General features: G+C 38.0%; 1 protein-coding gene across 16 annotated transcripts in view; it reads left to right on the top strand.

Annotated features, from left to right (window-relative positions):
• Positions 1-19,217, top strand: part of LOC112323555 (glycine-rich cell wall structural protein 2) — a 224,948-nt gene that overhangs the window by 63,994 nt on the left and 141,737 nt on the right. For 6 of the 16 annotated variants that reach the window (XM_052452152.1, XM_052452156.1, XM_052452151.1 and 3 more), the window contains exon 2: positions 17,957-18,139. The exons of 4 other annotated variants lie outside the window; for them this stretch is intronic. In XM_052452152.1, coding sequence (XP_052308112.1) covers positions 17,957-18,139 — 183 coding nt within the window. Of the gene's footprint in view, positions 1-17,956; positions 18,619-19,217 lie in introns of those variants that run through there. 6 more of the 16 variants (XM_052452182.1, XM_052452198.1, XM_024581740.2 and 3 more) reach the window with 4 other exon arrangements.

Below are 19,217 nucleotides of genomic sequence, written 5' to 3' on the forward strand. Positions count from 1 at the left end.
TTATTTTGTAAGTTATTATTTTCTTAAATAGCATCTTGAATGATGATTTTTAAAAAAAATTTCAGGAGACCTATAATAGCCGGTTGAGGGAGAGATATGGGGACCATCCTTCGACCCATCCAGATTTCGATCCAGATTTGTGGATGGAGGTGGGATCGTCTAGTGGACCCGATAAAAATCGGGTCTACAGGCTCTCCAACACTACCGCTGAAAACTTGCGTTCGGCTCGTAGTGTCTCAACCGTTGGGAGCTCTCCATCAGTATCAAGCACCCAGTCTGAGGAGTTGGTTGCCTTGAAACAACAATATCAACAACTCTCGATGAATTATGATGAGCTCCGTCTAATAGTCATGGAGTTGAGATCAAAGATGGGTGATGATACTTGTGCAGCTCTTTTTTGGCCGTACGGTCCCGGGAACGACCAGCCTCCTCCTCCTCCTCCTCCTCCTCCAGCTCCGCCGCTATTCTAGTTTAATTTTGTTTTTTAACACATTAAATTTATAATGAATACTTGGATGAATATTATTTAACATTAATTTTATATTTTTAATGTTTAATCCAATTTTATTTGTTTATTAGAGTTTTACTATTAATAAATTATTTTTTTTGTATATTTTAAATATATACCGACGGCTTTACGACGGATAATATCCGTCGGTATTACACAAAGAGTTGCCAAATAATTACCAGCCATGCCATCATTACCGACAGATATTATCCGTCGATGATAAACATACAGACGGATTTACCGACGGATAATATCCGTCGGTATTACACAGAGAGTTGCCACACAATTACCACCGATGCCATCGGTACCGACGGATTATCCGTCGGTAATTACCGTTGAAAATTCAGACAGATTTAGTCCGTCGGTAATGTTTCCGCGGGAAAGTTTTTTTTTGGCGCGCGTATCCGTCTGTAAGACCATCGGTGTTCCGTCGGTAGGTTGTTTTTTTTATTTGCGACAGAATTAGCGACGGAACGGGGATTTACCGACGACTATTATACCGACGGATGTGTTTCGTTGGTTAGTCCGTCGGTAATTATGTCACCAAGGAGTTCATTCCTTTCACCGACGGAATTAGTCCCTTGGTAAAACTGTTTAATGGTGTAGTGTGATGGCGGTATTAGGTTTCCATGCAGGAAGTGTAAAAATTTAAAGTTTCTGCATCAAGATGTTGTAACGATGCATCTTCTAACCAAAGGGTTCATGGAGGATTACCTGTGTTGGTATGCACAAGGAGAACTATTTGTTCCTAATGAGTGAAGGGAATGTCAGTGAATGTCCAATCGTGGAAGAAGAACCTAATGCAGATACAACAAGGTTTTTTGATCTGTTGAAAGATTCTAACGAACCATTATGGGATGGCTGCACAAACCATAGTAAATTATCGGCTGTAGCACGGGTGTTCACCATCAAGTCAGATCACGGGTTGAGTGAGGCCGGTTATGACAAGATTATCGAATGGGTGAGAAGCATTTTACCTGAAGGGAACAGGTTGAAAGAGAACTTCTATGCTACGAAGTCCATGATGAAACCCCTCGGTTTAGGATACCAGAAAATTGACATGCGCCCTAACTTCTACATGTTATACTACCTTGAAAATGCTAAGTTGACCGAGTGCATGACATGTGGACATTCCCGTTACAAACCCAGAACTGGTAGAGGGAAGACTCTCGTGGCATATAAAAAAACTTAGATCCTTCCCAATCACACCTAAACTGCAGAGGTTATTCATGTCACCAAGGACTGCTGAGCACATGACATGGCACCAATCACATCATGCGGTTGATAGAGTGATGGTGCATCCTTCTGACGGTGAAGCCTGGAAACACTTTAACAGTGTGCATCCTCACTTTTCAGCTGAATCAAGGAACGTGCGTCTTGGGTTGTGTATACATGGATTCAACCCATTCGGGTCATTTGCTGCTCCTTATTCTTGTTGACTGGTCATCCTGACGGTTTATAACTTGCCACCGGGGATGAGGCTGAATTTCATGTTTTTATCTATGGTAATACCAGGTCCGAGCAGTGCGGGGCGGAATAGAGATGTTTGTCTTCATCTGTTGATTGATGAGTTGACGGAGTTGTGGTCCTCTGGATCTTTGACTTATGACATCTCGAGGAAACAAAATTTTGTTATGAGAGCGGCTTTGATGTGGACTATCAATGATTTCCCAGCTTATGGAATGGTTTATGGTTGGAGCACGCATGGAAAGCTAGCATGTCCATACTGTATAGAGAACAACAAGGCATTCACGCTAACAAACTGGGGTAAAGCTTCTTTTTTTTACTGTCACCGTCGTTTCTTGCCACCGAATCACAGGTATAGAAAGAATAGAAAGGATTTCTTTGTTGGCAGAGTTGAAAAGGATGTTGCACCCCCGCGTCTTTCCGGTGAAGAATTGCTTGATGTTGTATCAGAGTACGGTGACATTGTGTTTGGTCTCCAATTAGGTAAGTAGAAGTTTCCTGGTTTTGGTTTGACCCATAACTGGGTGAAGCAAAGTATCTTTTAGGAGCTTCCTTATTGGAAGACCAATCTTCTCCGCCATAACCTTGATGTCATGCACATTGAAAAGAACATGTTTGAGAACATTTTCAACACCGTCATGGATGTGAAGGGGAAGACAAAGGACAACATCAAGGCTAGATTGGATGTAGCACTGTTCTGTAACCGTAAAAATATGGAGTTGGTTTGTGATGGATCATGGGTCGCAAAACCAAGAGCAAACTTCATGTTAGAGAAAAATGCACAACTACTAGTCTTCAAATGGCTTAAGAGTCTGCGTTTCCCCCGATGGACATGCCTCGAACATATCAAGGCTGGTTAATACGAAGGAATGCAAATTATATGGAATGAAGAGTCATGACTGCCATGTGTTTATGCAAACACTCATCCCATTAGCTTTTCATGATTTGTTGCCAAATGGGATATGGGATGCACTAACGGAAATCGGTCATTTCTTCAGAGATATATGCTCCAGCAAATTGAATGTTGATCACATTGACAGGCTTGAAACGAATATCGTCGAGACAATATGCAAACTTGAGATGATATTCCCTCCATCATTTTTTGACTCAATGGAGCATCTACTCGTACATTTACCGTTTGAGGTAAAAGTTGGAGGACCGGTCCAGTACAGATGGATGTATCCATTCGAGAGGTTAGATATTACAGTTGCTATGTAGTTCATAATTATTATTTTTTTATTTTTTTTAATTGATAAATTTTGAGTAGTTCTATATATATATATATATATATATATGCAGGTACTTGTTCAATCTTAAAAAAAAGGTTAAGAACAAGGCGCATGTTGAAGCGTCAATATGTGAGGCCTATATTGTTGAGGAGATCTCAACATTTATCTCATACTATTTCGAACCTCATTTGAGAACGAGGATCAACCGTGTTCCACGGCATGATGATGGTGGTGAAGTGCCTTCAAGTGGGAACTTGTCAATATTCTCCAATCCTGGACGACCCACACCTAAAAATGTCATGAGTGGAAGATATTTGTCTGAAATAGAGTTCAGACAAGCACACAATTATGTCCTATTTAACTGTGATGAGCTGAGACCTTTTATTAAGTAAGTAGATGTTCGACTTAAACTTTGTCAAGAGTGTACTATTTATGTTTTGTGATACCATAAACTCATATAATTTGGAACAACCTTGCAGGCAACATCGACGATACTTACTGTCCAATAACTCACAGCTGACCAAATCCCAGATCTTTCAATTACAAGATGAACAATTTGCCACATGATTTATAACACATGTAAGTCCTATCACAAACTCATTATCTCTTGCAATGTAATTAATTGTACGTCAATATTACATAATATCTGTTTATTGATTATTGTTGTATTTAATATACAAGGTTTATCAAATGGGAGGTAGTGCTGCTATTTCACTGTCTTTACTAAGCCTAAGCCCTGAAAGAAAAGTCAAGTGATATAATGGGTATTTTGTCAATGGATATGTCTTTCATACTGAAGAATATAGGCATGGAAGAAAAACATACAACAACGGTGTTTGTATTAAGGGATCGACTTCTAGTGAGTTTGAAGTTGACTACTACGGTAGATTGGAAGAGGTCATCGAACTGCAATATCATAGCGAGTAGAATAGAGTGTTTTTATTTAAATGCTATTGGTATGACACAACTGACAGAGGAATCAGAGTAGATCCTCACTATGGTCTCGTTGAAATCAACTCAAAAGCTAGACACCGCAACGTAAACAACGTCTTTGTTTTCACAAAGCAATGCCAACAAGTTTATTACACATATACCCCTTCCTTTAGATAGGACCGATCAAGAGTTGATTGGTTATCCGTTTTAAAAACAAAACCCAGGGGTCGTGTCGAGGTTGTTCAGGATGAGAACGAAGACACAAGTGTAATAGATGAAGTCTTTCAAGCTAGTGTGTTGGTTGAACCATACCAAGTTGCTCCTTCGATTGACTTAGAAGAAAATTTGGAGTTTTGTGTTTTCAACGATAGTCTTGTTGATGTTGTCGAAGAGGAGTTGAATGCTATTTTAAGCTCTACTAGTGGACTAGAGAATGTTGATGAAGAAGATGATAACCATATTGAAGAGTGCGATGTAGCTGATGATAACAATTCAATTGAGAACGAAGATGAAAATTCTGACTAAACATGTTGTAAAGCCTTATTTTTATAATGCAATATTTTGGAACATGAAATATTTATTCTTCTTTAATTGCCAGCTCTTGTTATTGTGTTGTGTGTGCTGTAAGTTTGCAATTCAAGATTTTGTGCAGGAGGATAGAAAAAAAATACATGGAGCAGCTGTAGAAATATTGACAGTTTCACCGATGGGTACAACGACGGCATGGTACCCATCGGTATTTTACCGAGAGTTGAAAAACATTTACGGAATTGTGTCACAATCACCGACAGCAATACTGACGGACTGGTACCCGTCGATATTATACCGAGAGTTGAAAAACAATTATGGAATTGTGCCACAATAACCGACGGGTACACCGACGGACTGGTACCCGTCGGTATTTTACCGAGAGTTCAAAAACATTTATGGTCCGTGCCACAATCACCGACGGGTACACCGACAAATTCACTGACAGTTGGCGTACATCCCGAAGCGCACGCCTGTCAAAGGCCTGGTCAGTCTGCACGTTTACCGACGAAGTTGCCGACGTCACGTTTACCAACAGATCGAAAAGTCTGGTGGGATTTTTGAAATTTTTGGTGTGAATATCAATTAATTACCGATGGAATTTAATGCCACCGACAATAACAAATGTTCCGTCAGTAATACCATCGGAAAAATTGCTATATAAAACCCCCCTCCCCCCATTTGGTTTATTTTTTCTCTCGGCTCTTCATCTCTATTTCTCTTCTCCTCTTCGTTTGTATTTAGTTTTTGGAAGAGGTTTTATTGTTTTTGTGGTAGTTTTAAACATATTAAAAGGTATGTATTCTTCTTTCTTTATCTTTGTAATTTTTTTTATTTTTTTATTTTAATTATGATTATTTTTTTGGTGTTCTTTTGTTTTGTGTACTGTTTGTAGATAAAATTTTAAAATCAACACACTATTAAGGTAAGCATTTTTTATTCCTAAATTTATTTTGAATTGATGTTGTGTTTTTTAGTTTTGTGTATTGTTTGTTTTGTGTTTAGGATGTTTTGTGTAGTGTTCTTTAGTTTTTTTCATTTTATTTATTAATTTTATGATATTATTGTTTGTATTGCCATAATTGTTATTGTTGAATTTATGTTTTAAATGTTAATTGAAATATAAAATTAAATTTAATTAGTTTATCTTAATTTTAGGATATTATTGTTTATTATTTTGTTTATTATTTTGATTAATTTTAATTGTTATTTATGAATTTGTATTGATGTTAGTTGAAAATATATAAATGTTGAATTTCTATAAATGTTAGGTTGTATATGTTAGGTTGTATAGAGTTGATTTTGCAATATTTGTGTAATTATCAATATTTGTAGGTATGAAAACTGTGGGTAGTCTCTAATATAGTGGAGGTGCTGTCGATTTTTTTTAAATGATTGAATTTCTATAGATATTAGGTTGTATATATGATGTTGTTGGAGTCAATTTGATTGTGGTTATTGTAAAGATTGCAGATTTGAAAACTGTGGGTAGTCTCTAGTATAGGGGAGGTACTACCGAATTGTTTTTAAATAATCAAAGTTAATTATGTAATAATTCGTATACATTTGTGTAGATGCGTCGAATGAAATCTACAGTACATCGTCAGCAGACGGTTGCAGCTAGTTCTTCTAGCAGCGAGGAGGACATCTCCTTAGGTGATGATCACGGCGATACATCTGCGCCAACTTGTGATGCTGCCTCTTCTAGCGCGGTTTCACAGCGCAGAGGCGGTGTGTCTTCACAGCAGGGTCAATTCTCCCACAAGTACCAGGCACAATGGAAGGATGACCTCTCAATGTAAGTTTGTTTAGGTTTTAGTTTTTTTTTATACTTATAACGTAATTTATGAACAACTAATTAATTTTTTATTATTTAATTTCAGGTTCACAAACATTGAGGCTGTCAGGAAAATTACATCGGGGTTTAAATCGTTGATGTAGATTTCATTGTTTCAATGGAGTCAGGTTTCCAGACATCCTGAGTGGAGACCTAATATGGATGCATGGTTTCAGTGATTTCAGGTTGGTGTTAACTTTTAATTTCCAACTTATTTTTTATAATTTTATATCTTGTACTATTTTATTTGAAATGAATTATTTGTATACACAGCATAAATTTGAGTAGGATAAGGCTAACAACAATGTTATGAGGAGGGCATGGGAGAATCACGCGGCAACTAGGTAACATCAAAAATAATATTTATTTTTTCTTTATAATTTTATGTTCTAAATTCTAATTTGTTACTTTGGAAGTAGGTTGCGTGATTTTTGGTATGACACCAAAAAAACATCAAAAAGACATGCGAGGGATAACAATCTTGAAGGATGGAATGAGGTGGCGGTTTGGCGAGAATTCAAACCGCCATTCATCTCGGGAGATATATGGATAGCATATATTGAGCACATGACCTCAAAGCGGTTCTCACGGCGCTCACAGTCCGGCGCCGACAACCGGAACCGGAAAAATCATGGTTCGGTGACCACGCACACTGGCGGCTCCGTCCCGTTCAACGCACATGGAAAGCGGATGGTAAGATTAATTTTAATGAAATATATCGTTTATTAATTTGTCGTTGCTTATAAATATATTTAACTTGCAATCTATTTTTTCCTTACAGGCTGCGTCTCTTGGACGTGAGCCGAGTCCAATGGAGCTGTTTGTAAAGACGTATGTGCGGAGTCAAGACCGCCAAAAGGGGGTGCAACAATTCGTGGACAACCGTGCTCAGCACTTCGTGATATGTTCGTTCAATCATTTTATTTAGTAAGTTATTATTTTCTTGAATTGAATATGATGATTTTTTTAAAACATTTCAGGAGACCTATAATAGCCGGTTGAGGGAGAGATATGGGGACGATCCTTCGACCCGTCCGAATTTTGATTTGAATTTGTGGATGGAGGTGGGATCGTTTGGTGGACCCGAAAAAAATCGGGTCTACGGGCTCTCCAACACTACGGCTAAAAACTTGCGGTCGACCCGTAGTGTCTCAACCAATGGGAGCTCTCCATTAGTATCGAGCACCTAGTCTGAGGAGTTCATGGCCTTGAAACAACAATATGAACAACTCTCTACGAATTATGATCAGCTCCGTCAAATGGTCATGGAGATTAGATCAAGGATGGGTGATGATACATGTGCAGCTCCTTTTTGGCCGTACGGTCCCGGAAACAACCAGCCTCCTCCTCCTCCTCCTCCAGCTTCGCCGCTATTCTAGTTTAATTTTGTTTTTTAAACACATTAAATTTGTAATGAATATTTGGATAAATATTATCTAACATTATTTTTATATTTTTAATGTTGAATACAAATTTATTTGTTTATTAAGCTTTTTTACTATTAATAAATTATTTTTTATATATATTTTAAATACATACCGATGGCTTTACCGACGGGTCCCGACCGTTGGTATTTTACTGAGAGTTGCCAAACAATTACCACCCATGCCATAATTACCGACGAACATATTTTGTCGGTGTTTACCATTATTATTACCGACGGCATATTTCTGTTAGTATTTGACAGAGTTCTGAAACATTTACCGCCATGCCACCATCACCGACGGATAGTCCGTCGGTGATTACTATTGAAAATGTAGATGGATGTATTCCGTTGGTAATGTTCTCGCAGGAATTGTTTTTGCCACGCGTCGCCGTCTGTAAGACCGTCGCTAGTTGGTTTTTTTATTTCCGATATAATTAGCGACGGAATGGGGAATTACCGATGATTAGTATCCCGACGGACGGATTCTGTCGGTGAGAACGTCGGTAATAAATTTACCGACGGATGTCATGCCTTACACCGATGGAATTAATCCGTCGGTAAAACTGTTTAATGGTGTAGTGAACATGTTTAGTACGAGCATGAAAGATAGGATTTGCAGATAAATAAGTGGCGCCGAGATTATCACACCAAATAGTAGGAGCAAAAGCAGAGCGAATCTGCAGATCACTCAATATATAATGAAGCCAGATAACCTCAGCAATGCCATCTGCCAAGACTTTATACTCGGCCTCGGTGGAGGGGCGAGCAACGGTGCGTTGCTTGTTTGATTTCCATGATATCAGAGTCTGACCAAAGAAGACAAGATAACCACATATGGATTTTCGATCATTAACACTACCTGCCCAATCTGCATCTGTAAAGCCATGTAGATCAAATGAGGAACTGCGAGTGATATGTAAGCCATAAGTAGCCATACCTTGTAGATAACGCAGAATGCGTTTAACAACACCCCAATGAGAATCTGTAGGAGCATGCATAAACTGACAAACTCTGTTAACTGCAAAACAAATATCCAAAAAAGTTAACTGCACTTATTGCACTCTTACATAGACTTATAATTAAAGTATGGCATTAAATTAACGAAGTGATAATATGTGCTTGCATGGAAAAGGAGATGCTTATCTTTATTATTTCGGAAGTTCTCATGGCACCTTCATTAACAAGAGTCAGGTAACCACCTTCATTAACATTGAACTGTTATTGTACAAATTGTTGTTGTCCAACCGTTGTTGTCTAGACATTGAACTGTTACTGTAAAACTGTTGTTGTCCAACCTAGACATTGAACTGTTACTGTCCAACTGTTATTGTGCAACTGTTGCTACTGTTATTGTACAATTGTTGTTGTCCAACCGTTGTTGTCCAGACATTGAACTGTTACTGTCCAACTGTTACTATGCAACTGTTACTGTCTAGACATTGAATTGTTACTGTCCAACCGTTGTTGTCTAGACATTGAACTGTTACTGTCCAACTGTTATTGTCCAACCGTTGTTGTCTAGACATTGAACTGTTACTGTCCAACTATTACTGTTTGAACACTCATCATATTTTTAACTATATCTAGAGTTCTAGAACTCCATTTTAAGTGAGATTGATCTCGTTAGAAAGCTAAGACACGAGGCTACAAGTTCTCTGAGAAAGGAGTGCCCGGTTCTACCTCCAAAATAGTCAAAATTGCTCATTAACTATTCAGTCATACTGCCCTATAAAATCAGTCACGACTCAGTCTCGGTTGGTAACCCATAACTGGAGTTCTACATCTCCAAATTGAGCAAGACCAGTTTTCTTGGTTAGCTAACATCCAAATCTACAATTTTTATGAGGAACCCAACCCTAATACCCTCATCCTCCTACCCAAACTCTCATAAAAAGTTAGGAGACAAGTTTGTCCAAATTCATCACCCGCTTCCCTTCATACAATACTTTCATAAAGTACATACCACACATGAATTAACTTAATTTTAATAATAAGTACTTTTCCCCAATTCATGTCTAGGAACCCTAACCTATAATTCAATATCAAGGCATCAATTCAATATCAAATTTGAAATGAATTTTTAAGATCATGTTTAGAACACCTTACCCGGTACGAATTAAGATTTTGATCTTCAACCAGTTGAAGATTTTCAACTCCATCCTTTTTTTTTCTTCTTGTTCAATTTCTTGTTAATCCCTTGCTCACAAGTGTTTATCCCATCTATAAATCCATAATCTTGGATGGGTTCTTGAAATTTTAGTGTTTCTCTCTTTATTTTGCAAGAATGGGTACAAAACTCCTTATTTTCTCTCCTTATGGTTCCTGCAGATTTTTGGTGAGGAGAGAGTATTTATACTCTATAATTTCTCTTATTTGCATTTAGGCCCCATTTTCTTTAAGTGTATTATTATCTTCAATTAAATCCAACCCTCAACATTATCGGGCTTATTATAATGTCTCGAATTATTTTGTCCGGAAATTATATTCAAATATTTCTGAATTCCTGTCTTTTATTTAACCATACGCATGAATTTCTTCACTTTTATTTCTCATGTAGTTAGTTTTCCACTACCAAAAATTCGTTAAATACCAACAGATTTACCGACGGAATATTTCTGTCGGTAATTTGAGGTCGAAATTACCGACGGAATATTTTTCGTCCGTAATTCAGTCGGCAACTACCGACGGAAACTTTCCGTTGGTAGTTCCCGACTGAATTACGGACGGAAAAGTGTCCGAATTAAAAAAAAGGCGGGTCGCTGACGTGGAGGTTTTGGCGGGTTATTTGTTTTTCGACGGAATCACCGACGGATTCAAAACGACAGTCCATACAGTGCCCGTACAGTGACATGACCGGTTCGCCGTTTAAATTGCCGACGGACTCACCGAGGGATTTGAAATGGCAGATCCGTACGGTGACGTGTCTATGTTTCCGTCAGAATCACCGACAGTTTCACCGATGGAATGTCCGTCGGTGAAACCGTCGGAAAAAGTTAATATATGACAGCTCTGGCGACCCACTCCTCCCCTATTTCTCCTTCTTCTTCCAAATACCAACTCTCCCCATCTGCAAACAACCAGCCCCCCCCCAAAATAAATCTTCCTCATAACAGCACAACAAGTTATATTTCTTGAAGTTTTGTGGTCACAGCATCCGTGTTCTGATTTACCGACGGATTTTATCAATTTTTGTAAGTAATTCTATCTTTTTAAATTTTAACATTTAATTAAATGTCAATTTTATTGTTTTTTTAGTATATGTATTTTGGTAGTAGATGTACATGTTTTATTGTTATTTCTCAAACAAACTTGTAGTATATGAATGTATAATTCTATACCTGTTATGGTTTGTTAGATTTTGTAAGATTGTATTTGTTTGTAAATTGTTAGAACTTTATGGAACTACCGAAGTACATGTGCTATTTTGAAATAATTAATAGCTTGCTTAATGGGTCCGTTTAAAGTTTTATCAATGGTATTGCAGAGTGGTAATTTCTGTAAATTTATATATTTTAATTCGTATGGACGTTGATAAATAATAATGAATATTTAATATTTATGAAAAGTTGTGATTGGTTTGTTGGATAATCTCGAGGTAAAGTAATATTTTTGCAAGTTTATTTACCTAACTTAGTTAATTAATACATGATGTCATCATAATTTTATAGAGGTTCGATATAAGTCATGGATGATCGTTCATGGATGTATCGAGATTCACCCCAAGGATTGCGGAGGATGGATTATTGTAACGGGGTTCAGGGTTTTATTAATTCTACACAAAGGGTTTATGGAGAATTACCAGTGTTGGTATGCATATGGAGAGGTATTTGTTAGCGAGAGTGAGAGGAGAATGGAAGAAACGGTGGTTGGGTCTACTTCTAGTGCTAGCAACGTGCATGAAGCGGCAAATGACAACACTAATCCTTACAGAAATATGGTTATGGATGCAATGAGAATGAATCAAGGTAATGGCAGTCAATGTCCAATCGTAGAAGAAGAACCTAATGCAGATGCAGCTAGGTTTTTTGATTTGTTGAAAGATTCTGACGAACCATTATGGGATGGCTGCACGAACCACAGTAAATTATCGGCCGTAGCACAGGTGTTCACCATCAAGTCAGATCACGGGTTGAGTGAGGCCGGGTATGACAAGATTATTGAATGGGCAAGAAGCATTTTACTTGAAGGGAACAGGCTGAAAGAGAACTTCTATGGATGATATATTTTGTGACATGAAATAATTACTTGAAATGCCACCCGATCATCGACGGATACACCGACGGACTTAAGTCCGTCGGCATTTCACAGAGAGTTCGAAAATAATTACTTGAAATGCCACCAAATCACCGACGGCGACACCGACGGCCTTAAGTCCGTCGGCATTTCACAGAGAGTTCGAAAATAATTACTTGAAATGCCACCCGATCACCGACGGCGACACCAACGACCTTAAGTCCGTCGGCATTTCACAGAGAGTTCGAAAATAATTACTTGAAATGCCACCCTATCACCGACGGCGACACCGACGGCCTTAAGTCCGTCGCCATTTCACAGAGAGTTCGAAAATAATTACTTGAAATGCCACCCTATCACCGACGGCCACACCGACGCATTTAAATCCGTCGGTAAGTTGTCGGCGGGTCAATTTTACCGACAAAATTACCGACGGAACGCGCGAATTTCAAAGGGTTGTGCATTAAATGCGCCTCTGACCGCGTCATCTTGCCGACGGAATTACCGACGGACCACGAAAAATATGGAGGGTCATTAAACATTTTGGTGCGAAATTCAAAATTTACCGACGGATTTTTAACAAATCCCTGACGGAATAAATTAAAATAATAATTAATTTTATATCCGTCGGTGAAGCCGTCGGTAAGCCGTCGGTAAAACTGCCATATAAGTTCAAGTGACCGCCTGTTCAATTCATTTTTTCTTCTCCTTCGTTTCTCACCTTAAGAATTTGATTTTTTTCCTCTCCATTCTTCAAAGCTTTCACCTCCAATCTCTAGCAAATTTTCTTCATCATCTTCATCAGTTTAAAAGGTTAGTGTTTCCTCTATTTCATTTTACTTTAATAGTTTTTTTTTGCTATTTTTTTGGTTATTTTTTTTGTTTTGGTGTATTTTTTGTAATGTAGATAAAGTCTATAGTTTTTTTTTCATAATTCATTGCTAAAGTCTATAGTTTTGTTTTTTGAATTTATTGAATATTTTTTATTGTTGTATTGGCATAATTATTATTAGTTAATTTGTTGAATATTTATTGTTAATGTTGAATTTACCATAGAATTAGTAATTGAATATGTTGGAATAATTATTAATTTTACTTTATTATTGCATGATTTGTGTTTAATGTTTTCCATTTATTTTGATTGTTATTCTAGAGTTTTTTTTTTTAATTTATTGTTTTGTTGAATTGGCATAATTATTGAATAATTACTTGAATTGTAATTGTTAATGTTGAATTTACCGTAGAATTAGTAATTGAATATGTTGGAATAATTATTAGTTTTACTCTATTATTGCATGCTTTGTGTTTAATTTTTTCCATTTATTTTGATTGTTATTCTACAGTTTTTTTTTTATTTATTGTTTTGTTGTATTGACATAATTATTGAATAATTACTTGAATTGTAATTCTTAATGTTGAATTTACCTTAGGATTAGTAATTGAATATGTTTGAATAATTAGTATAGATTGGGTAAATTGGTTGTGGCTATTGTTAATATGTGCAGGTTTGTGGATTTGGGTAGTATCCGGTATAGGGGAGGTGCTGTCGAATTTTTTTTTTACATTTGAATTTAATTATATAATTATTTGTATCAAATTGTGTAGATGCGTAGAACGAAAACCAGAGCTGGTCGCTCACGTGCGGTCGCAGCTAGTTCGTCTAACAGCGAGGATGATATTTCCTTAGGTGCCTCTCAAGAAGAGGCACCTACACCACCTGCGCCGTCAACCGATGCTGCCTCTTCCAGCGGTACTTCACAATGCAGAGGCGGCGTGCCTTCGCAGCAGAATCAATTTACCAGCAAGTACGAGGCACAGTGGAAGGACGACCTTTCAATGTAAGTTTGTTAAGGTTTTAGTTTTTTTTAAAAAAAATTACAACATAATTTATGAAGTAATCACTATTGAATTTATTTCATTTATTTTCAGGTTTACAAACATTGAAGCCGCCCGAGTAATATCATCGGCGTTTAAATCGTCGATGGAGATTCCATTGTTTCAATGGAGTCAGATATCCAAGCATCCTGAATGGATGCCTCAAATCAATGCATGGTTTAACAGGTTTGAGGTTGGTATTAATTTATAATTTTCAGCTTATTAATATAATTGTATTATTTTTATTTAAACTTGTTTATTTATACACAGCACAAATTCTGCTGGGACATTGAGCATAACACTGTTATGAGGAGGGTGTGGGAAAATCACGCGGCAACTAGGTAAGATCGAAAACAATACATGTTTTTTTTTTAGACAAAAATTTATGTTTCGAAATGTAATTTTTGGTTGCGTGAAGTAGGTTGCGTGATTTTTGGTATGAAGCACAGAAAAAGGCAAAAAAAACCGCGAGGGATAGGGGTTTCCAAGGCTGCAACGATGTTGCGGTTTGGAGGGATTTCAAACCGATATACATCCCGAAGATATATGGCCGCACTATCTTGAGCACGTGACGTCTGAGCGGTTCACACGACGCTCACAGTCCGGTTCTGGCAACCGGAATCGGCCAATTCATGGCGGGGTGACAACGCACACTGGCGGCTCCGTTCCGTTTGCTGCACATGCGAAACGGATGGTAAGATTAATTTAAATGAAATATATCGTTAAATTCAGTTGTTGTTAATATATCTTTTTTCATTATAGGCTGCATCTCTTGGACGTGAGCCGAGCCCGATGGAGCTGTTTGTGGAGACGCACGTGCGGAGTCAAGACCGCCAGAAAGGGGCGCAATAGTTCGTTGATAACCGTGCTCAGCATTTCATGGTATGTTTGTTCAACCATTTTATTTTGTAAGTTATTATGTTTATTGTATTGAATATGATGATTACTTTTTATTTTTATTTTCAGGAGACCTATAATAATCGGTTGAGGGAGAGATACGGGGACGATACTTTGACCCATCCGGAATTCGATCCGGATTTGTGGATGGAGGTTGGCTCGTCAGGTGGACCCGATAAAAATCGGGTTTACGGGCTCTCCAACACTACGGCCGACAACTTGCGGTCGACTCGTAGTGTTTCAACCGTTGGGCGCTCCCAATCAATATCGAGCTCCCAATCTAAGGAGTTCGTGGCTTTACAGCAACTCACCGAGAAATACGATAACCTAAAAGCGGAGTACGCACAACTCAAAGCGGAACAAAGAGCAGAGTCTGAGCAACTCAAAGCATCTCAAGCACAACAAAAAGCGGAGTATGAAGCAGCTCATGAACAACAAAAAGCGGCTTATGAACAGCTCCACGAAATGATTATGAAATTGTCAAATAGCGGAACATGTGCGCCTAATCTTTTTTGGCCGTATAACCACCAGCCTCCACCAGGATCTCCTCCTCCTCCTCCAGCTCCATCATCTTTATATTAATTTGTAATCAACATTATTTACCTTTAAAACTTCATTTAATATTTTTCTTGAAACATATTCAGTTTGTAATGAATATTATTTAACTTTGTTTTTTTTATGTTTAATATAAATTTTATTTGCATAATTGGTTTGTATTACAATTAATTTATATAGTTTTATATTATATATCCTAAATAACTTTTTAAACATATTAAAAAAACTATTACCAAGGATTTTACCGACGGATGAATTCAGTCTGTATTTTAAACACTCACCGACAGACTTACCGACGGAATTAATCCGTCGGCATGTAACAGTAGCTTCCACAATTACCGACGAATTTACAGACGGACAGATGCTGTCGGTATTTCATACACTCACCGACAGATTCACAGACGGTTATTGTCCGTCGGTCAATCACAATATACCGACGGAATAAAAATCCGTCGGTATATTTCAAGCGGGAATCTTTTTTTTTTGGCGCGCAAATTCCGTCTATAAAACCATCGGCAAATGGTTTTTTTTGTTTTTCCGACTGATATAGCGACGGAATGGGGAATCACCGACGAAGGTAAAGCCGACGGACGTAATCCGTCGGTAATGACGTCGGTAAAGAAATCACCGACGAACTTCTAATCACACACCGACGGAATTTTTCCGTCGGTAAAACTGTGAAATCTTGTAGTGTTCAATTTAAGCAACCTTTATTTTTATATTATTTTCCGGGGTTTGCAAATTAGCTGATGGAGGAGTAGCAATAGACAACAAACAGAGTAGATGATTTTGTTACAGAGAAGCAGTATAGGGGCTGCCGTTTGAAGAATAAATCTATTAAGATAAATGGTTTTGATACCAAGTTGAAACAAGATTTGTGATAATTGAGAGTCTTAACCTAATAAAATAGTCACCTCTGCTATTTATATAATTAGGACAGTACATGTGTTACGATGTAGCATACTACACACGATAAGTCAATACATTAATAATACAATATTTTCTATTCTAACACATTCATAATATGGTGATATGTTATATTCATCGATGCAAATCTTGATGGAATGAAGCTGATAATTTATTTATTTTTTGCACACTTTATCTGTTAATAAATATATCGGTAAAATTATTATCGACATACCATAAATTACCCATGAAAGTTTTTTTAAAGGATGATTTTCGCTGTGAGGAGGTCGGGAAAATTAGTGCTGTGAGTTTAAATATTGAAAAAACATTCCGTCCATCAATCTAAAAATTTTGATAGTGAGATAGTGCTCTCATCAACAAGCGCACCAAAGTAGAAAACTATTGGCATTTGCTATTAACACGTTTTGTTCAAGAAAAAATGTGGAAGAAAAAAGAGAGGATATGTTTCAAGGCACAACCACTCTATTAATTAGTAAAGATAATTCAGAATAGCAGATCCCCGATAACCAAAAAAGTTAAATGTTCTTGAACTCTTACATAGACTTATTAAAGCACGCCATTGAAGGAAGTGATGATCTGTGCATGTGGAACTGAAATTCAATCTGTGCAGCAGTAGAAGACTGTTCAGTATATCAACCACGCAGATGGCCTAACATTCTGCTAGCAGTGATGCAAGGATGGTGTGCTTTCATACACCAGAACAGGCTCCAAGGTTTTAAAATATAAGTCAGACATTCGAACACGGTTTTTAAGCACAGATCTATTTATATTCAATGATGGAAATATTGTGGGAAAATAAATTTAATTCCGAGTGTAACAGAAATAAGAAATATTGACTGAATTACAACCCAGTTTGTTGTGCAAGCTTGGCCCATTGTTAGCATACACGCAGAGTAGACAGATATCTGTGTGCATAAATCACTACCGTTAGCAGACTTATGCTTAAGGAGACAATCGTTAGCATAAATCACCGCAGGACAGCTACCAGTACAAATATGAACAGAATGATAAAGAGTGGGAAATGCATGCCGAAGTCAAATATTATAAGATACTTCAAAGTCAAAAAAGAAAAGGTGGGGATAAAGCTTGTATTGTAATATTGTATTGCATATAGACAGAAACAGACAGTCCTCCACAGTACCACCACCCCACCACCTACGCCCTCCACTAAAAGAGAAACCCAAAGCACACGTTCCTTTCTATAATATTCAAGATCACCAAGTGAGAGGTACTGGGAATTTAAGAAGCATTTCAAAAACCGTGTCTCGTAATTACCTTTACAATTAATCCTCACTCTTCAAAAACCTTGTCTTGTTGCCTTTCAAATGCCTATATATAGGGTGACCACTTCAAGCATTTCCAGTCAACAAAACATACTGGTTTCTCATATAGCGAGTGACACGCATAAACATACAGATACATTGAGCCGTGAGAGTATAATCTGGAAATGGCAAGTCCAAGAGTGTTAGGGACAGCTTTCCTGGTCTTGCTTATTGTAGACCTCACCCTTGCTGCTAGGACACTGCAGGCAATCAGTGGAGGTGGAGGTGGAGGGCAGGGAGGAGGTGGTGGTGGTGGTTCTGGATCAGGACTTGGGTCAGGTTATGGTTCTGGGTCTGGATCCGGGAGCGGTGAAGGATATGGTGCTGGTGGTCGTGGAGGAGGTGGAGGCGGAGGCAGTGGCGGAGGCGGAGGTGGTGGCAGTGGTGGAGGCAATGGGTCAGGTTCTGGCTATGGGTCTGGTAGCGGCTCAGGCTATGGTTCTGGTAGTGGGATAGGTGGTGGTGAAGGTGGTGGTGGTGGTGGCGGCAGTGGAGGTGGCGGCGGCGGCGGTCAGGGCTCTGGATCTGGAAGTGGGTCAGGCTATGGAAGTGGAAGTGGAAGTGGAAGCGGGAGTGGCGGTGGCAAGGGTGGGAAAGGAAGTGGAGGAGGAGGAGGAGGTGGTGGTGGGGGTGGAGGATCCGGCTCCGGCTCAGGCTCAGGTTATGGCAGCGGGTCTGGTTATGGGGAGGGATATGGAGGAGGGAAAGGTAATTAAAAGCTTGCCATGAACACAGAGGTTACCTTTTCTTTTGTATTCTGAAATAAAATTGCGAAAGCTCACATGCATGCATATATTATGTTGACGAGCAATTACAAATGTGCTCTTAATGAAGTCACTTTTTAGAGTAAATTTTACTCTAAAAGTATATTTTATAGATAATCTCTCCGCGAACCTTAATAAAAAGTGAACATATCATTTCCATAAAAACAGGATTTCATCACAAAAAAGAACTTCAAATAAAATTAAAGGAAATGAGCTTGAACTTTTGAAAATTGAAAAATTCTCCCACAACCCAAGACTTGCAGAGTTGACTTTGCATGCAGTAAAAAAAAAACCATGTCACAAGTGAAAATAACTTACGACTGCCAAAAAGAATACCTATGTAAAAGTCCGACCTGGTCAATGGAGTTCGGTCATTTTCGATATTGAAAACTACTTAATTACCTCTCTCTACCAAAATGTCAACCAGAGTTTTTGATGCCTCGCCAAAGGCGGCCAAAAGGCCTTTAGAAGCCACAAAGTGAATTTTATATCCAAAGGACCACACACCAGTAGGGGTCCGCTCAACAAATATTCTGAAAATATATAATTTCAAGAAAACTATTGGCATTTGCTATGAAAATTATGGGAGAAAAACAGAGAGCACAACTACTGATCTAGTAATTAGTAAAGATAATTCAGAATAGCCGATCCCCAGAATAGCAGAAAACTATTGGCATTTTCATTAACAATTCTTGATATATATTGATAAGGGTTCT

This window comes from Populus trichocarpa, chromosome 1 (assembly GCF_000002775.5).
Source record: "Populus trichocarpa isolate Nisqually-1 chromosome 1, P.trichocarpa_v4.1, whole genome shotgun sequence".
NCBI classification, from domain to species: domain Eukaryota; kingdom Viridiplantae; phylum Streptophyta; class Magnoliopsida; order Malpighiales; family Salicaceae; genus Populus; species Populus trichocarpa.